The sequence below is a fragment of the Phytophthora cinnamomi genome, assembly GCF_018691715.1.
Source record: "Phytophthora cinnamomi strain GKB4 chromosome Unknown Contig59, whole genome shotgun sequence".
Taxonomy (NCBI): Eukaryota; Oomycota; class Peronosporomycetes; order Peronosporales; family Peronosporaceae; genus Phytophthora; species Phytophthora cinnamomi.
Window position 1 is genome coordinate 33850 of NW_027150992.1, and position 16305 is coordinate 50154.

At 55.3% G+C, this 16305-nt stretch overlaps 3 protein-coding genes across 4 annotated transcripts; 2 read left to right on the top strand and 1 right to left on the bottom strand.

Moving 5' to 3' along the window:
• Positions 1-8638: 8638 nt before the first annotated feature.
• IUM83_19179 (retrovirus-related pol polyprotein) lies at positions 8639-9008 on the top strand (the record flags this gene model as incomplete). The annotated part of the gene is made up of 2 exons (XM_067944217.1): positions 8639-8844; positions 8954-9008. 2 exons carry the CDS (start codon positions 8639-8641, stop codon positions 9006-9008), a joined length of 261 nt encoding a protein of 86 aa, XP_067787602.1.
• A 312-nt stretch (positions 9009-9320) lies between these two features.
• IUM83_19180 (Integrase catalytic core protein) lies at positions 9321-10919 on the bottom strand (the record flags this gene model as incomplete). 2 transcript variants are annotated; one of them, XM_067944219.1, is made up of 2 exons in its annotated part: positions 9321-10482; positions 10600-10919. In XM_067944219.1, the coding sequence occupies 2 exons, from the start codon at positions 10917-10919 to the stop codon at positions 9321-9323; spliced, it is 1482 nt and encodes a 493-aa protein (XP_067787578.1). The 2 variants fall into 2 exon arrangements, with proteins under 2 accessions (XP_067787578.1, XP_067787579.1); XM_067944218.1 differs by having other exon boundaries at positions 10600-10790.
• A 3465-nt stretch (positions 10920-14384) lies between these two features.
• IUM83_19181 (reverse transcriptase) lies at positions 14385-15125 on the top strand (the record flags this gene model as incomplete). Its single annotated transcript, XM_067944220.1, has 1 exon — positions 14385-15125. One exon carries the CDS (start codon positions 14385-14387, stop codon positions 15123-15125), a length of 741 nt encoding a protein of 246 aa, XP_067787577.1.
• Positions 15126-16305: the final 1180 nt, after the last annotated feature.

A 16305-nucleotide genomic window follows, 5' to 3' on the forward strand; every position in this document is an offset into this window, starting at 1 on the left:
GCCTACAACAAGCTGAACGATGCGACGGTACCGGCGCAGACGCCGATACCGCGAAAAGATGTTATCATCGATTCGATGGCCGGGAGCACCGTTTACAGTGCTCTCGACTTGCGAGATGGATTTTATCAAATCCTAATGCGTGAGAGCGATATCCCTCTCACGGCAGTGAGCACGCCAAGCGGCATGCTCTGGGAATGGCTAGTAATGCCACAGGGGCTTAAGAATGCCCCTGCGACTTTCAACAGGTGCGTGACGCACTTGTTGCGCTCGGTGCGCGACTTCGCACCGAGCTACTTCGATGATGTATTCATCCACAGCCGGGCTGTGGACGGGAAGACCGACGTAGAGATGCACAGGGTGTATCTCCGGAAGCTACTTGAGCTTATGCGAAAGCATAAGCTCTACGCGAACCTGAAGAAGTGTATCTTCGGGGCGAGCGAGATACCCGTCCTCGGGTGTCTCGTAGGGAAGAATGGTGTTCGCCCTGACCCGGAAAAGGTCAGAGTGGTCAAATGAATGGCCAACGCCTTCGAGTGTCAAGGAACTGAGGCAGTTCCTTGGCCACGTACATGTGCAAGTACGTGGAGGATTCTGCGGGCAAGATCCGCCCGCTGTCACAGCTTCTTAAGAAAGAAGCTGTGTGGAAGTGGACAACCGATTGCCAAAAGGCATTCGATGCAGTCAAGCGGGGCTTGACTGAGGCGCCGATCTTGGCAGTGGCTGACCAAGATCGTCCATTTCACGTAGTGTGTGACGCATCCGACTTTGCAATCGGATGCGCGTTGATGCAGCACGATCACGAGGGCCGTGATCGTGTCGTCTACTACCAATCGCGTCAGCTGAAGCCAGCTGAGCGCAACTATCCGGTGCATGACAAGGAACTCCTTGCCATGAAGTATGCACTCGCAAAGTTCCGAGTGTATTTGCTTGGGAGTAGACCATTTGTGGTCTACACCGACCATGCTTCACTGCGCACCGCAGTGAAGTCGCCACATTTCACAAAGAATGGCGAGATGGCTCTCATTCTTTGCGGAGTATAACTTCCGGGTCGAATACAAACCCGGAAGATTGAACGTGGTGGCCGACGCGTTATCACGTCGGCCGGACTATGCAGAAGCTGTTGACGTCAATGCCATTGACGCCATGCGATCGAGCAAACCCACATCATCTCTGTTGGATGATGTGAAGGCCGCGTACGCGCACGACGCGGACGCGAAGCTCTTGCTGGCCTATGGCACAGCGCCTTCTGACAAGTCCCGTCAGAAGCTGCCCAAGCACCTTCGAGCGCGTGCACACCGCTTTCGTGTGCACGACGGACTGCTACTCTACAACGCAGTCGACGACAACGCGGATCGCGTTGTCGTGCCAAATGACCATGACCTGCGACTCAGGATCATGTACGAGTATCATGATGCCCCGACTGCGGGACATCTCGGACGTGAGAAGACTTACGTCCTTCTCACGCGCGACATCTACTGGCACCACCAGTATAGTGGGTGCGCAAGTACATCCGTGCTTGCGAGGTATGCCAACGCGTGAAGCCTGCGCCATTCGCGCAGGCTCCACTGTAATCACTACCGACTCCGTCGGAGTGTTGGAAGTCCATGTCTTTGGACTTCATCTTTGGTCTTCCCCGGACAGCGGAGGGAACACCGGTGTTGTGGTCTTTGTAGACCGTTTCAGCAAGATGGTACATCTTGCTGCGGTGCCGGCAGAGGTGACCGCGAAGCAGACGGCCCGTCTGCTCGTCGACATGGTGTTCAAACACCATGGCATGCCGTCCGACATCGTGTCGGACAGAGACCCGCGCTTCACAGCGCACCTGTGGCAAGAAGTGTTTACACTTCTTGGGAGCCAGCTTTCCATGTCGACTGCGGATCATCCGCAGACGGACGGTCAAACCGAGCGCGTGAATCGCGTGCTCGTCGATATGTTGAAGAGCTACGCTCACTCGTTCCACTACTGGAGCGAGTGTTTATCGATGGCAGAGTTTGCCATCAACAACTCAGTGCATGCCTCAACCGGGCATACACCGTTCTACGTGAATGCCATGCGGCATCCACGCCTACCGAGTTTACTCGGAGTGATGGCTCCCACTTTAAGTGGGGGAGGATCTACGACTGCAATACAGCAGCCGCAGAAAACCGCTGACACTTGCACAGTGTCAGCTGCAACAATGGACAAACCACATGAGTCTGCGCAGGGCGCAGACTCCCCCAACAACATGGCCAATGACCACGGGTCTGCGCAGGGCGCAGACACCGCAAAGAACCACGCAGAGGCCGGACCTCTAGCGAAGAGCGAGCTGAATGACTTCAGCTCGGATGCAATCAACTTCCTTACCAAAAGACAAGCCGTGATTCGGTTTGTCCAAGATGCAATAGCAGCTTCTGTTGATCAACAGAAGCTGAACGCAGACAATGTGGGCAGAGGCAACACAAATGAATTCAAAGTTAGTTCATTGGTTTTGTTAGCTACTCAAAACCTGCCTAAACATGCAGTTTCGGATTTCGGAGCAAGCAAGCTTGCTCCGCGCTTCATCGGGCCGTTCACTGTGTTGGCACGGCACGGCAACGCATACACGCTAGACATACCATCTAGCATGCGCCTCCATCCGACCTTTTACGTCGGACGGCTGAAGCCATACCGGCAGCACGAGCCATCTAGCTCGGCTGACCCGAAGCCTCGGCAGGAGCCGAGGCAGAAGCGGAGGACTTGGCCTCGGCGACGAGCAACCTCTCCTCCAGCGCGCGGACGCGCTGGAGCAACCCCTTCATCTGGGTCCCCAGCTCGACCTGGATATTCGAGGCGGTCTGCGAGACCGCCGCGACTTGGGCCTTCTGGTTCGCCAGCTCCTGTTTCGGGGCGGCGAACTCAGCACCCTGCAGACGCTCCACGACGGTCACCCGGTCGTGGAGAGGCGCATACTGATCAGCCCGGGGCTGATCATACCCGGGGCGTGTTCTCACCCCCGCCGATCCGTGACGCCCGCGGCTCAACCCGCTGGATTGTTGAGCGGATTGTTGACCATAGTATCCCGAAAACGAACCCTCAAGGGGCTCGTTTTCGTATTCGTTGGAGAGGATTTCCTCCCCATCGAGATACATGGGAGCCGCGGAACGTCTTGCTGGAGGACGTTCCGGAAATGGTGAGGGCGTACGAGGAGCAGTACGCGCTGGCGCAGCGGAAGTAGTGCGAGCGCTGCGAGCATCGCTAGCGCCCGAACTCTCACGCGCTAAGAACTTAGCACGGAGCTCTTTCAGACTCTCGGGCACACGGAACGACGTGTACCCGTTCAGGTCGCGGTCGCTCAAGCGAACCGCGCCTGGAAAGCACTTCGTGCACTGAAAGCCCTCGGGCACAGCGCACGGCACATTTGCCTCCTCAGCAGCAACATGAAGTTGCTCCAGCTTTCCACGCTTCGAGTACGTCTCGAAGCGATCACGCGCTTGCTTAATCCGATCACGGTAAGCACTCGGCCTCTTGTTGAAGTTCTCAACAAAGGCATTCCAGCTTTGACAAAGTGCCTGCCATTCGGGCACTTTGCTGCGAGAAGAGGTCTTCTTGCTTTGAAACCATCGGAGCTCATGAAAGAGTCCGATGTAGTAATCGCGCCTTTGATGCGTTTCCGCATCAAAGTGCAGCTCAGCAGCCACAGCGTCATCTTTGATGGCGCTGCATACGTACAGCGGCACCTCATTCGGAGGTACCGAGTTCCCATACCGGTCCGCGATCTCGGACGCGGACGGCATCCATGGATCGCGCGCTGCAGGCGCAGCGCGCGGAGAGCCTTGAGCTTTAACATCACGCGCTGCAGCAGCAGCGCGCGGAGTACTGAGAGCCCCAGCGAAAGCGAGTGGGGTATCACTCTCAGTTCGCGAACGCTTCGAACTCGAAGCGTCCGATTCGTCCCCTTCACGCGGGCGAATGGTCTTAGCGTGAGGGTCGAGCGATTCGCTCGACACTGAGTCTTTGCGCTTTGAGGGCGAGTCCTCCTCGCCCTCCATGTCTTTATCGTCGTCGTCGAAGTCGACGACGTCACCGTACTTCGCCTTCTGGCGTTCGAAGTAGTCGTCGATGGAGAGATGACTCCCCATCGACTTTGCGGACTTCTTCTGAGGCGCGCTCATCGTTGAATGAGCGCGGATTTCTTCTCCAAACGCGGAGAATTGACGAATGGTCAATTCCAAAGATTGACGTGCGGGGACCCCGTGCGTCTAACCTTAAGGGGGGGGATGGTGTAACGGGGTTACACGTACAAGTGTCTGCAAGCCACTTGTGATTTTAACAGATAGGTTATCTGTTAAACGTTTTGGATACTTCCCCACATTGGTGTAAGACACACCGATGGATACATTGAAGTGGACCACCACAGTGAGTGGTCCACACATACCCAAAAGATCTTATTGGTAGAAAGATGCTGCTTTCTACCAATCAGAGACATGCATATTAGCGGGGCTCTGACAGCCAGCCGCTGCCAACCCTTTCATAGATGATAAACAGTTTTTAGCAGATTTTAGAGGAAGATCAATTTACAAACAATACAGTTCTCATTTTACCTTAAACTAGCTACTTGGAGTCTTGTCTAAGTTAACTTATATTTGTGTATTCAAATATAATTAACCTAAGTAATTACTAAGTACTTACGCTTCCTCATACACGTTGCGCAACGTGTAAGCTAAAGTAGTGAGTCAAGTTAGACCCACTACATGGGGGGTTGAATCGAAATTCAGAAGTGATTGGATTGTTGGAGCTTACACCCTAGGCTAGTGCTAAAGACACGCGACCATGCGTCCTATCAACTAGTGCGTCTAATCAACCATCATTCTACACTACTCGTCCAATCAACCTACTCGTCTAATCAACGTGTGGTCGTATTGGACCGGTTCGGTTAACCGGTTCGGGTACCTCGGAACTGGTACAGTGTACCAAGGTTCAGTACCCTGCAACACGCCCCCTCAATGCGAACACGCGTGAACGCCGAGCGCAGCCGTCAAGTCCTTGTGGCGTGGTCCGGCAAGTCCCTTGGTCATGATGTCGGCCAGTATGGTGGCAGTCTCGCAGTACTCGACGATCACTTCGCCGCGCTTGACTTCGTGTGGCGAGGCGGGTGAGCGCCTTTTGCCGCCCAGGTGTATAGCACGATGCCACGGGGCCGCCCGTCCGGAGAATTACTCCTCCTTACGGATTTTCCCAATGGGGTCAGACTCCGATAGCAGCACTAGGTGCTCCCAACGGAGGTGGCGTGTGACCTTGTGAATCCCTGTAGGTGTCGTTTATCTTCGATAGAACGAACTTCACCTGATGAGTTGTCTTCACAATGATAAGGTCTTCGGTGTAGAGTGCTTACGTTACTTCAAACGTAGGTCTCCACGACTGGGGTTGAGATCACAAGCAGATCCTTCCAGCCAAACCTTCAAAATCAGAGAGTTAATATGCAAATATACAAATATACAGCCGCTACTTATTCTTTGGGGGGCCCTTGAGCGGGGGGCCCGTACACCGGTCTACTGGAGTTTCTTCCGGACCACCGGTCGAGTCCGAAAGCACCCTTCACTCACGCGCACCAGCTCCCGCAAGGAGATAATTAGCTCCAGGCGGAAGACTATCCAAACGTTCAACTCCAAAAAGGAGAACAACCTCCGGTCAGACAATATACAATCCTATCACACAGTAGTCAATCGATCGGATCTAGGGGTGACTACACACAACCTCCTAGAAACGCAGTTAATATGAAATGGGACCTCCGAACGAAGGACCAACAACTGGAATATGAAATAGGACAGGTCACCTCGGAGCGCGCGTCGCCCGATCACCGCCTAACTTGGTCTTAGCCTTTGGGAGAGTTCCACGGCGGTATTCGCGGTCACGACGCGTCCAAGCGCAGGTCTTGTAGCTTAGGGCCGCCGGCAGGGTTAATCCCTCCGGTCGAGGCTTGTTCCTCTCGCTTACTTGACAGCACACCTCGTCCCTGGGGACGGGGAAGCACTTGCGCCCTTCTTGGCAAATTGAACTCTCTGATTTCTTAGGCTTCTGTATCCACTGTTCTCTCTGGAATCAGCTCTTTTATCTTGGTTTCACTATAGTCGGGGCGTGGCGTAATCACGTCGCATGTCGAGCAAGTCATGGATAGGGCAGGAATCTGGTCGGTGCATAACATATCATGGTCGGTCGTCTTGGTCGGTCGTTAGCATCTTGGTCGGAGTATACTTGAAACTTGGAAGGCCTTTCTGGGTACAAATCAGGCTGGGACAGGGCGCGGCCGGTCGCCCATCGAAGATCTTCGTCCGGAGCATGGTGTCTGGAATCCTGCGTCCGGGGTCCGGTGACCAATGAGTCTGGAGTTTGACTTGACTTCACTATGGCGGCAGTCTGGACGATCTTGAGCAATCTTCTTCGGCTCTCTGTCTGGACTTGCTTGAGCCTTCTTTCTCGCTTGTGTCTTCGCTCTTCTCTTGTGCTCTTCCGTCGCATGTCTTATAGGCCTGTCGCTGGCCGGGTCACTGAGGAGAGACTTGAGCAAATCTTCTGGAGCCGCTTCGTGTCATTCGTCGCGGATGTGATGGTACTTGATGTCGATGTGCTTGGCGCGGTCATGGTTGACGGGGTTCTTGGTCATCTTGATGCACGACTGGTTGCCTTCGAAAATCTTCAACTCGGGCGTGATTCCGCCTGCAGCAACCAGGATCTCGCACAGTAGCTTGTGCACCCACTTGCCTTCTTGAATCGCCAAACTCAGTGCGATGTACTCGGCCTCGCTTGTCGACAGCGACACACTTGACTGCTTCTTGGAACGGATGTGATGGTACTTGATGTCGATGTGCTTGGCGCGGCCATGGTTGACGGGGTTCTTGGTCATCTTGATGCACGACTGGTTGCCTTCGAAAATCTTCAACTCGGGCGTGATTCCGCCTGCAGCAACCAGGATCTCGCACAGTAGCTTGTGCACCCACTTGCCTTCTTGAATCGCCAAACTCAGTGCGATGTACTCGGCCTCGCTTGTCGACAGCGACACACTTGACTGCTTCTTGGAACCCCACGAGATCGGTCCACCGGCGACTTGGAACAGGTAGCCCGACGTAGACTTGCGATCACTAAGATCACCAGCCCAGTCGGCATCCGAGTAACCTTGAAAATCGATGTCCTTGCCCGGCGAAAAACGGATTCCGTGCGACTTGGTCCCTTGAAGGTAGCGGAAGATGCGCTTGACCGCAATCCAGTGCTCGACTTGCGGGTTCTCCATGAAGCGTGACACGTAGCCGACAGCGAACGCAATGTCCGGGCGAGTCGATGTCATCAAGTGCATGAGTGCACCGACAGCCTCGCGAAATGGCGCGTCCAACTTGGTCATGGCGTCGCTTGAGACTAGCTTCATGCTGATGTCGACCGGACTTGCAGCGGGTTTGCAGTCTTGCATGCCGAAGCGCTCCAGGATGTCGTTGATGTAGCGTTGTCGACCACCTCGATCCCGAGGATGAAGGAACACTTGCCACTGTCGGTCATCTCGAACCGCGACTTGAGTTGACGCTTGACTTCCGCGATCATATCAGCTGAACTTCCGGTCACCAAGACGTCGTCCACGTAGACCAGCAGCAGAACGCATTCGCCATCGACGACCTTGATGTAGAGGCATGGGTCGTAGCTTGACACGCGAAAACCGATGGAGCGCACATACTCGTCGAAGGTCTCGTTCCAAACTCGCGAAGCTTGCTTGAGCCCGTAAATCGCCTTGAGCAGTTCCACGCAGTCGAAACCATCGTCCAGTTCCACGCCTTCAGGCACGCTGCAGAACACCTTCCCCTTCATCAAGCCGTATAGGAACGCAGTCACCACGTCGAGCTGGTCCATCGGCCATCCGAAGTACTTGGCAACCGCAATGATCATTCGCAGCGTGACGTACTTGACCACGGGCGAAAACGTCTCGGTGTAGTCGATGCCGTACTTCTGCACGAAGCCTTTCGCGACGAGCCGAGCCTTGAACTTCTCGATCGATCCGTCCGCGTTGCGCTTGATCTTGAACACCCACTTGGTACCGACTGCGCGCTGGTTGTTGGGCAGTTTGGCGGCGCGGAAAACACCTCGCAGCCGCATTGACTTGAGTTCGGCGCGAATTGCCTTGCGCCATTGGACTTGGTCTGGTCCGTTCACACCTTCTTGAAACGTCTTCGGCTCCGCGCTGTCACTTGCTTCCACAGCATTCGCACTTGCACGCCAGAACATGGGTGGGGTCGAGCCATCTTCATCGTCTTCTTCCGATTTTTCTTCTTGCGCCGCCGTAGATTCACGTTGGTCTTCTGTTGCAGGGTACTGAACCTTGGTACACTGTACCAGTTCCGAGGTACCCGAACCGGTTAACCGACCGGTCCAATACGACCACACGCTGATTAGACGAGTAGGTTGATTGGACGAGTAGTGTAGAATGATGGTTGATTAGACGCACTAGCTGATAGGACGCACGGCCGCGTGTCTTTAGCACTAGCCTAGGGTGTAAGCTCCAACAATCCAATCACTTCTGAATTTCGATTCAACCCCCCAAGTGACCTTCCTCGCCTCGCCCCAAGCCTCGCCGGTGTCTACGACCAAGTGAACCAGTGCAAGATCCAACTACGACCTTCTTCAGGTTATGAGCCCAAGCACCATGTCCTCTGTCCAAGACATCAAGATCTCCATCGACAAGTTCAACGGCGACAACTACGCCACGTGGAACCGCTACATGCGTGGCGTGTTCCTGACCAAGTCGGTATGGAGCGTCGTGAACCGCGAGACGAAACCAAGCTTCGCGGACACGAGGGTCAAGGACTGTTGTCAAGGGATCGCCTCGACCATCTGCAGTGTACCAGTAAGGTACCGGTGTGACCTTCACTCAGTGGTGCCGCCATCATTCGTGTGATGATGGGACGAGGATTACGGGATGCTGATGATGGGACGCGTGGGTACAGGACGGTGGGTACAGGATGGGCATCTACGTGGCACTCGCGGATTCGTTGGAGGACCTTCTATCCAGTTAGGAATCCAGTAGAGTGTATCCAGCAGGAATATCCAGTAGGCTTAGAGGTAGCAAGCAGCTCGCGAACTAAGGACCTAAATCAATCACTTTGCATTCTGATATCAAGTGCTCAAACGACCTTCCTTTTCTAAAGACACGCGGCCGTGCGTCCTATCAACTAGTGCGTATAATCAACCATCATTCTACACTACTCGTCCAATCAACCTACTCGTCTAATCAACGTGTGGTCGTATTGGACCGGTTCGGTTAACCGGTTCGGGTACCTCGGAACTGGTACAGTGTACCAAGGTTCAGTACCCTGCAACACGCCCCCTCAATGCGAACACGCGTGAACGCCGAGCGCAGCCGTCAAGTCCTTGTGGCGTGGTCCGGCAAGTCCCTTGGTCATGATGTCGGCCAGCATGGTGGCAGTCTCGCAGTACTCGACGATCACTTCGCCGCGCTTGACTTCGTCGCGGATGTGATGGTACTTGATGTCGATGTGCTTGGCGCGGCCATGGTTGACGGGGTTCTTGGTCATCTTGATGCACGACTGGTTGTCTTCGAAAATCTTCAACTCGGGCGTGACTCCGCCTGCAGCAACCAGGATCTCGCACAGCAGCTTGTGCACCCACTTGCCTTCTTGAATCGCCAAACTCAGTGCGATGTACTCGCCCTCGCTTGTCGAGAGTGACACACTTGACTGCTTCTTGGAACCCCATGAGATCGGTCCACCGGCGACTTGGAACAGGTAGCCCGACGTAGACTTGCGATCACTAAGATCACCAGCCCAGTCGGCATCCGAGTAACCTTGAAAGTCGATGTCCTTGCCCGGCGAAAAACGGAGTCCGTGCGACTTGGTCCCTTGAAGGTAGCGAAAGATGCGCTTGACCGCAATCCAGTGCTCGACTTGCGGGTTCTCCACGAAGCGTGACACGTAGCCAACTGCGAACGCAATGTCCGGGCGAGTCGATGTCATCAAGTGCATGAGTGCACCGACAGCCTCGCGAAATGGCGCGTCCAGCTTGGTCATGGCGTCGCTTGAGACTAGCTTCATGCTGATGTCGACCGGACTTGCAGCGGGTTTGCAGTCTTGCATGCCGAAGCGCTCCAGGATGTCATTGATGTAGCGAGCTTGGCTCAGCGTAACACTGCCATCCGCGTTGTCGACCACCTCGATCCCGAGGATGAAGGAACACTTGCCACTGTCAGTCATCTCGAACCGCGACTTGAGTTGGCGCTTGACTTCCGCGATCATATCAGCTGAACTTCCGGTCACCAAGACGTCGTCCACGTAGACCAGCAGCAGAACGCATTCGCCATCGACGACCTTGATGTAGAGGCATGGGTCGTAGCTTGACACGCGAAAACCGATGGAGCGCACATACTCGTCGAAGGTCTCGTTCCAAACTCGCGAAGCTTGCTTGAGCCCGTAAATCGCCTTGAGCAGTTCCACGCAGTCGAAACCGTCGTCCAGTTCCACGCCTTCAGGCACGCTGCAGAACACCTTCCCCTTCATCAAGCCGTATAGGAACGCAGTCACCACGTCGAGCTGGTCCATCGGCCATCCGAAGTACTTGGCAACCGCAATGATCATTCGCAGCGTGACGTACTTGACCACGGGCGAAAACGTCTCGGTGTAGTCGATGCCGTACTTCTGCACGAAGCCTTTCGCGACGAGCCGAGCCTTGAACTTCTCGATCGATCCGTCCGCGTTGCGCTTGATCTTGAACACCCACTTGGTACCGACTGCGCGCTGGTTGTTGGGCAGTTTGGCGGCGCGGAAAACACCTCGCAGCCGCATTGACTTGAGTTCGGCGCGAATTGCCTTGCGCCATTGGACTTGGTCTGGTCCGTTCACACCTTCTTGAAACGTCTTCGGCTCCGCGCTGTCACTTGCTTCCACAGCATTCGCACTTGCACGCCAGAACATGGGTGGGGTCGAGCCATCTTCATCGTCTTCTTCCGATTTTTCTTCTTGCGCCGCCGTAGATTCACGTTGGTCTTCTGTTGCAGGGTACTGAACCTTGGTACACTGTACCAGTTCCGAGGTACCCGAACCGGTTAACCGACCGGTCCAATACGACCACACGCTGATTAGACGAGTAGGTTGATTGGACGAGTAGTGTAGAATGATGGTTGATTAGACGCACTAGCTGATAGGACGCACGGCCGCGTGTCTTTAGCACTAGCCTAGGGTGTAAGCTCCAACAATCCAATCACTTCTGAATTTCGATTCAACCCCCCAAGTGACCTTCCTCGCCTCGCCCCAAGCCTCGCCGGTGTCTACGACCAAGTGAACCAGTGCAAGATCCAACTACGACCTTCTTCAGGTTATGAGCCCAAGCACCATGTCCTCTGTCCAAGACATCAAGATCTCCATCGACAAGTTCAACGGCGACAACTACGCCACGTGGAACCGCTACATGCGTGGCGTGTTCCTGACCAAGTCGGTATGGAGCGTCGTGAACCGCGAGACGAAACCAAGCTTCGCGGACACGAGGGTCAAGGACTGTTGTCAAGGGATCGCCTCGACCATCTGCGGTGTACCGTTAAGGTACCGGTGCGACCTTCACTCAGTGGTGCCGCCATCATTCGTGTGATGATGGGACGAGGATTATGGGATGCTGATGATGGGACGCGTGGGTACAGGACGGTGGGTACAGGATGGGCATCTACGTGGCACTCGCGGATTCGTTGGAGGACCTTCTATCCAGTTAGGAATCCAGTAGAGTGTATCCAGCAGGAATATCCAGTAGGCTTAGAGGTAGCAAGCAGCTCGCGAACTAAGGACCTAAATCAATCACTTTGCATTCTGACATCAAGTGCTCAAACGACCTTTACTTTTGGTTATGAGCCCAAGCCCCGTTTTCCCTGCTGAAGACTCCGACTACGCTTTCGCCATGGACGCCGCCTCGACCACGACCTCTCGCATCAACAAGTTCGACGGAACCAACTTCCACACGTGGAAGTTCAAGATGGCGATGGTGCTCGAGGAACGAGACCTGTGGGAAGTGACAAGTGGAGAGATCAAGCTGGAGCACTGCGCCACTACGCTGGACCAAACGACGTTCAAGAGGAAGTCTCGCAAGGCGCTGGCGATCATCTGTCTCGCGATGGAAGATTCGCAGCTGCCGCTGGTCCGGTCGGCCAAGGATGCGTACGATGCATGGTCAAAACTGGAAGGACACTTCGAGAAGAAGAGTTTGGCCAACAAGCTCTTCCTTCGTCGACGTTTCTTCACGACGATGATGGCGGAAGGTGATGATGTGCTGGAGCACATCAACAAGATCAAGACTCTGGCGGAGCAGCTCGACGCAGTGGGCGCTCCGGTCAGCGAGGATGACTTGGTGATCACGCTTCTTGGGAGTCTCAGCGAGTCGTACCAGTTCCTCATCACGGCGTTGGAGTCGAGAGCCGACTCGCTGTCGTGGGAACTCGTGACGGCTCGGCTGCTGCATGAGGACATGAAGCGCAAGGAGCAAGGTGGCGGCGTCGACGGAGCCGCGCACGGTCAAGGCCAAGCGTTCATGACAAGCGACAACGGCAAGCGCAGGGACGGCAGGCGACCGCCAACAAGGCCAGCGCCTGCCACTACTGTGGGGAGCAAGGACATTGGATCGCCAAGTGTCCTGTGCGAATCCGCGAGAACGCGGAGCGGCAGAGGCCGCAGCGAGCGAACGTCGCGCAGAGTGAGGACGACTCTGGCGACTTCCTCTTCTCGGTTGGTGGTGGGAGCAACACCACCAAGTCGAATGAGGTGTGGCTGGTCGACTCGGGTGCGACGCAGCACATGACCAGTTCCAAGAAGTTCATGAGGAACTACAAGAAGATCTCGCCGGTGGACGTGCATCTCGCGGACGACGGTGTGGTGCAAGCGATCGGGAGAGGCGACATCGTGATGAAGATGCAGACCCCGCGCGGCGTCAAGAAGGGTGTGCTCACGAATGTGTGGCACATTCCCAAGTTGTCGCGCAACCTGTTCTCCGTCGGCAGATTCACCAAGGACGTCGGGCCTGTGACGTTCGAGCGCGACGGGTGCTTCACGGAGACGAAGGGTCTCAAGTGGAAGCTCGGCGCTCGCGAAGGCAAAGGGCTATTCAAGCTGAGCATGACACCGGTGATGCCTGACGAGGCCAATGTGGCAAGCTCGAAGGATCGCAAAGGGGACACCACGTCGTTCCTCTGGCACCTTCGACTTGGTCACATTGGCCATGGCGGTCTAGACGCCATCGTCAAGAAGGGCTACGGCTCTGGTATCGACATGACGTCAGTGAAGCAGTGGGAGCTGTGCGACGGATGTTCACTCGGCAAACAAACGCGAGTGAGCTACATGAAGTCGTCTCCAGTCCGTGCGAAGCAAGTGCTGGAAGTGGTTCACAGCGATGTGTGCGGCCCCATGCAGACGTCTACGTTTGGTGGCAAGCGCTACTTCGTCACGTTCATCGACGACAAGTCGCACTTATGTGTGGTGTACTTGATGCGGAACAAGTCGGAGGTGGCCGCCAAGTTCGCTGAGTTCGTTGCGTTGGCTGAAACGCAGACCGGCAAGCGTGTGAAAACGCTCCGGAGCGACAATGGTGGCGAGTACACTTCGCGCGAGATGGCCAAGTTCTGCAGCGACCGTGGTATCGTGCAGAAGTTCACGCCGCCGTACACGCCACAGCTGAACGGCGTGGCGGAACGGATGAACCGGACGTTGGTGGAGTGTGCGCGCTGCATGTTGGTGCATGCCGGGTTGTCGAAGGGTTACTGGGGTGAAGCGGTGGTGACAGCCACGTTCCTCCGGAACCGGTGTCCGACACGCGCCATTAGCCACGACAAGTCGCCGCACCAAGTTTGGACGGGAAAGAAGCCACTGCTGGCGAACCTCAAGGTGTTTGGTTGCCACGCGTACGTGCTGGTCCCGAAGGCGAAGCGGTCCAAGTTTGACGCCCGGTCGGTGCGTTGCCGGTTCCTGGGGTACTCGAAGCACGAGAAAGCGTATCGGTTTGAAGAGATCGAGAGCGGTCGCGTGTTGGTGAGCCACGACGCGCAGTTCATGGAAGACGTCTTCGACGGTGGGAGACGCAAATATGCTACGAAGGAGGTGGTGATTGGTCTTCCAGATGAAGACGATGAAGATGCCACGGATGAAGAGACTCCGTCCGAATCGGGTGAGGACGGCAGTGAGGGTGAGACTGCGCGGGGTGAAGACTTCGAACCCGGCAGCAAGCGACACCCGCGGACGCAGTCACTAGAAGAAGCCGTGGAGGTGCCGAGGGCCAAGCAATATGCGCCGCAGAATGGACATCCGACGCTGGATGAGATGTCTGCGGCGGCCCAAGAGAGTCAAGATTTTGAGGCTGCGTACGTCGTGGATTCAGTGGGAGAGATGCCGACTACGTTCAAGTCGGCGATGGAATCCAGCGACGCAGCCAAATGGAAGGAAGCATGCGACTCGGAGTACGACTCGCTGCTCAAGAACAAGACGTGGGAAATGGTGCCACTGCCGAAGGGACGCAAGGCCATCGACAACAGATGGGTGTTTCGCGTGAAGGAGAACCAGGCTGGAGAGGTCGAACGGTTCAAGGCGCGTCTGGTGGCCAAGGGGTTCTCGCAGAAGTACGGCATCGACTACGACGAGACCTTCGCTCCAGTAGCCAAGTTCACGTCGATCCGGGCCGTGCTGAGTTTGGCCGCCAAGTATGGTCTCAAGCTGCATCAGATGGATGTGAAGACGGCGTTCCTGAATGGCGGCTTGGACGAAGAGATCTACATGGTGCAACCGGACGGCTACGTCGATGAAGACCACCCGGACTACGTGTGCAAGCTGAAGCAGTCATTGTACGGGTTGAAGCAGTCGCCGCGCATGTGGAACAAGACCATCGACGAGTTCATGCTGAAGCTAGGGTTCACCAAGTGCGAGTCCGACCATTGCGTCTACGTGAAACGCGACGGACACAGCATGATCTTCGTGGTCATCTACGTGGACGACCTGATCCTGGCCAGCAACGACGACGAGCTGATGGAGTCGACCAAGCGCGCACTCAGCAAACGGTTCGAAATGACAGACCTCGGCGAGCTTACGTACTTCCTCGGCATGGAGATCAAGAACGACTTGGAGTCCGGCAAGGTGACTGTAGTGGGTCTAACTTGACTCACTACTTTAGCTTACACGTTGCGCAACGTGTACGAGGAAGAGTAATTACTTAGGTTAATTATATTTGAATACACAAATATAAGTTAACTTAGACAAGACTCCAAGTAGCTAGTTTAAGGTAAATTGAGAACTGTATTGTTTGTAAATTGATCTTCCTCTAAAATCTGCTAAAACTGTTTATCATCTATGAAAGGGCGGCTGGCTGTCAGAGCCCCGCTAATATGCATGACTCTGATTGCGAAAGATGCTGCTTTCACCAATAGGATCTGTGACCACTCACTGTGGTGGTCCACTTCAATGTATCCATCGGTGTGTCTTACACCAATGTGAGAAGTATCCAAACCTTTAACAGATATTTATCTGTTAAACCATAAGTGACAAATGTCATGCACAAGTGACAGTTGTTAGTTACTTGTGTGTCGTTACAGTGACGATGCGGCAGACCAAGTCGATCCTGAGCAAGTTCGGCATGCAGGACAGCAAACCCGTGAAGACGCCGCAGGATCCAGGACTTAAGTTGACCAAGAACATGTGCGGTACGAAGACACGATGAAGAACGTGCCGTATCGGAGTGCTGTCGGCGCGTTGATGTACCTGATGGTGGCGACGCGTCCGGACCTGGCTGCTGCAGTAGGCGTGCTGAGTCAGTTCGCCGCCGACCCGTGTCCCACACACTGGCAAGCCCTCAAGCGTGTGCTCCGGTATCTGCAAGCCACGCCCACGCATGGCATCGAGTTCTCGAAGGGTGACGGCTGCGGAGTTGTGTGGCTACTCGGACGCAGACTGGGCTGGTGACATCGAATCGAGAAGAAGTACAAGCGGCTACGCGTTCATGATGAACGGCGGGTGCATCAGCTGGAGGAGCAAGAAGCAGCGGACGGTGGCGCTGTCATCTACAGAGGCGGAGTACATGGCGCTGTCAGAGGCGACGCAGGAGGCGGTGTGGCTCAAGGTGTTTCTGCGCGAGCTCGGCGAAATGGCAAGCGATGAAGCAATCAAGATCTACGAGGACAACCAAGGCTCCATCGCGTTGGCCAAGAACCCGGAGTTCCACAAGCGCACCAAGCACATCGACATTCGCTACCACTTCGTGCGTGAGAAGGTGGAAGACGGTCAGGTGGTGTTGGAGTACTGCTCGACGAAGGACATGCTGGCCGACCTCATGACGAAGGCGATC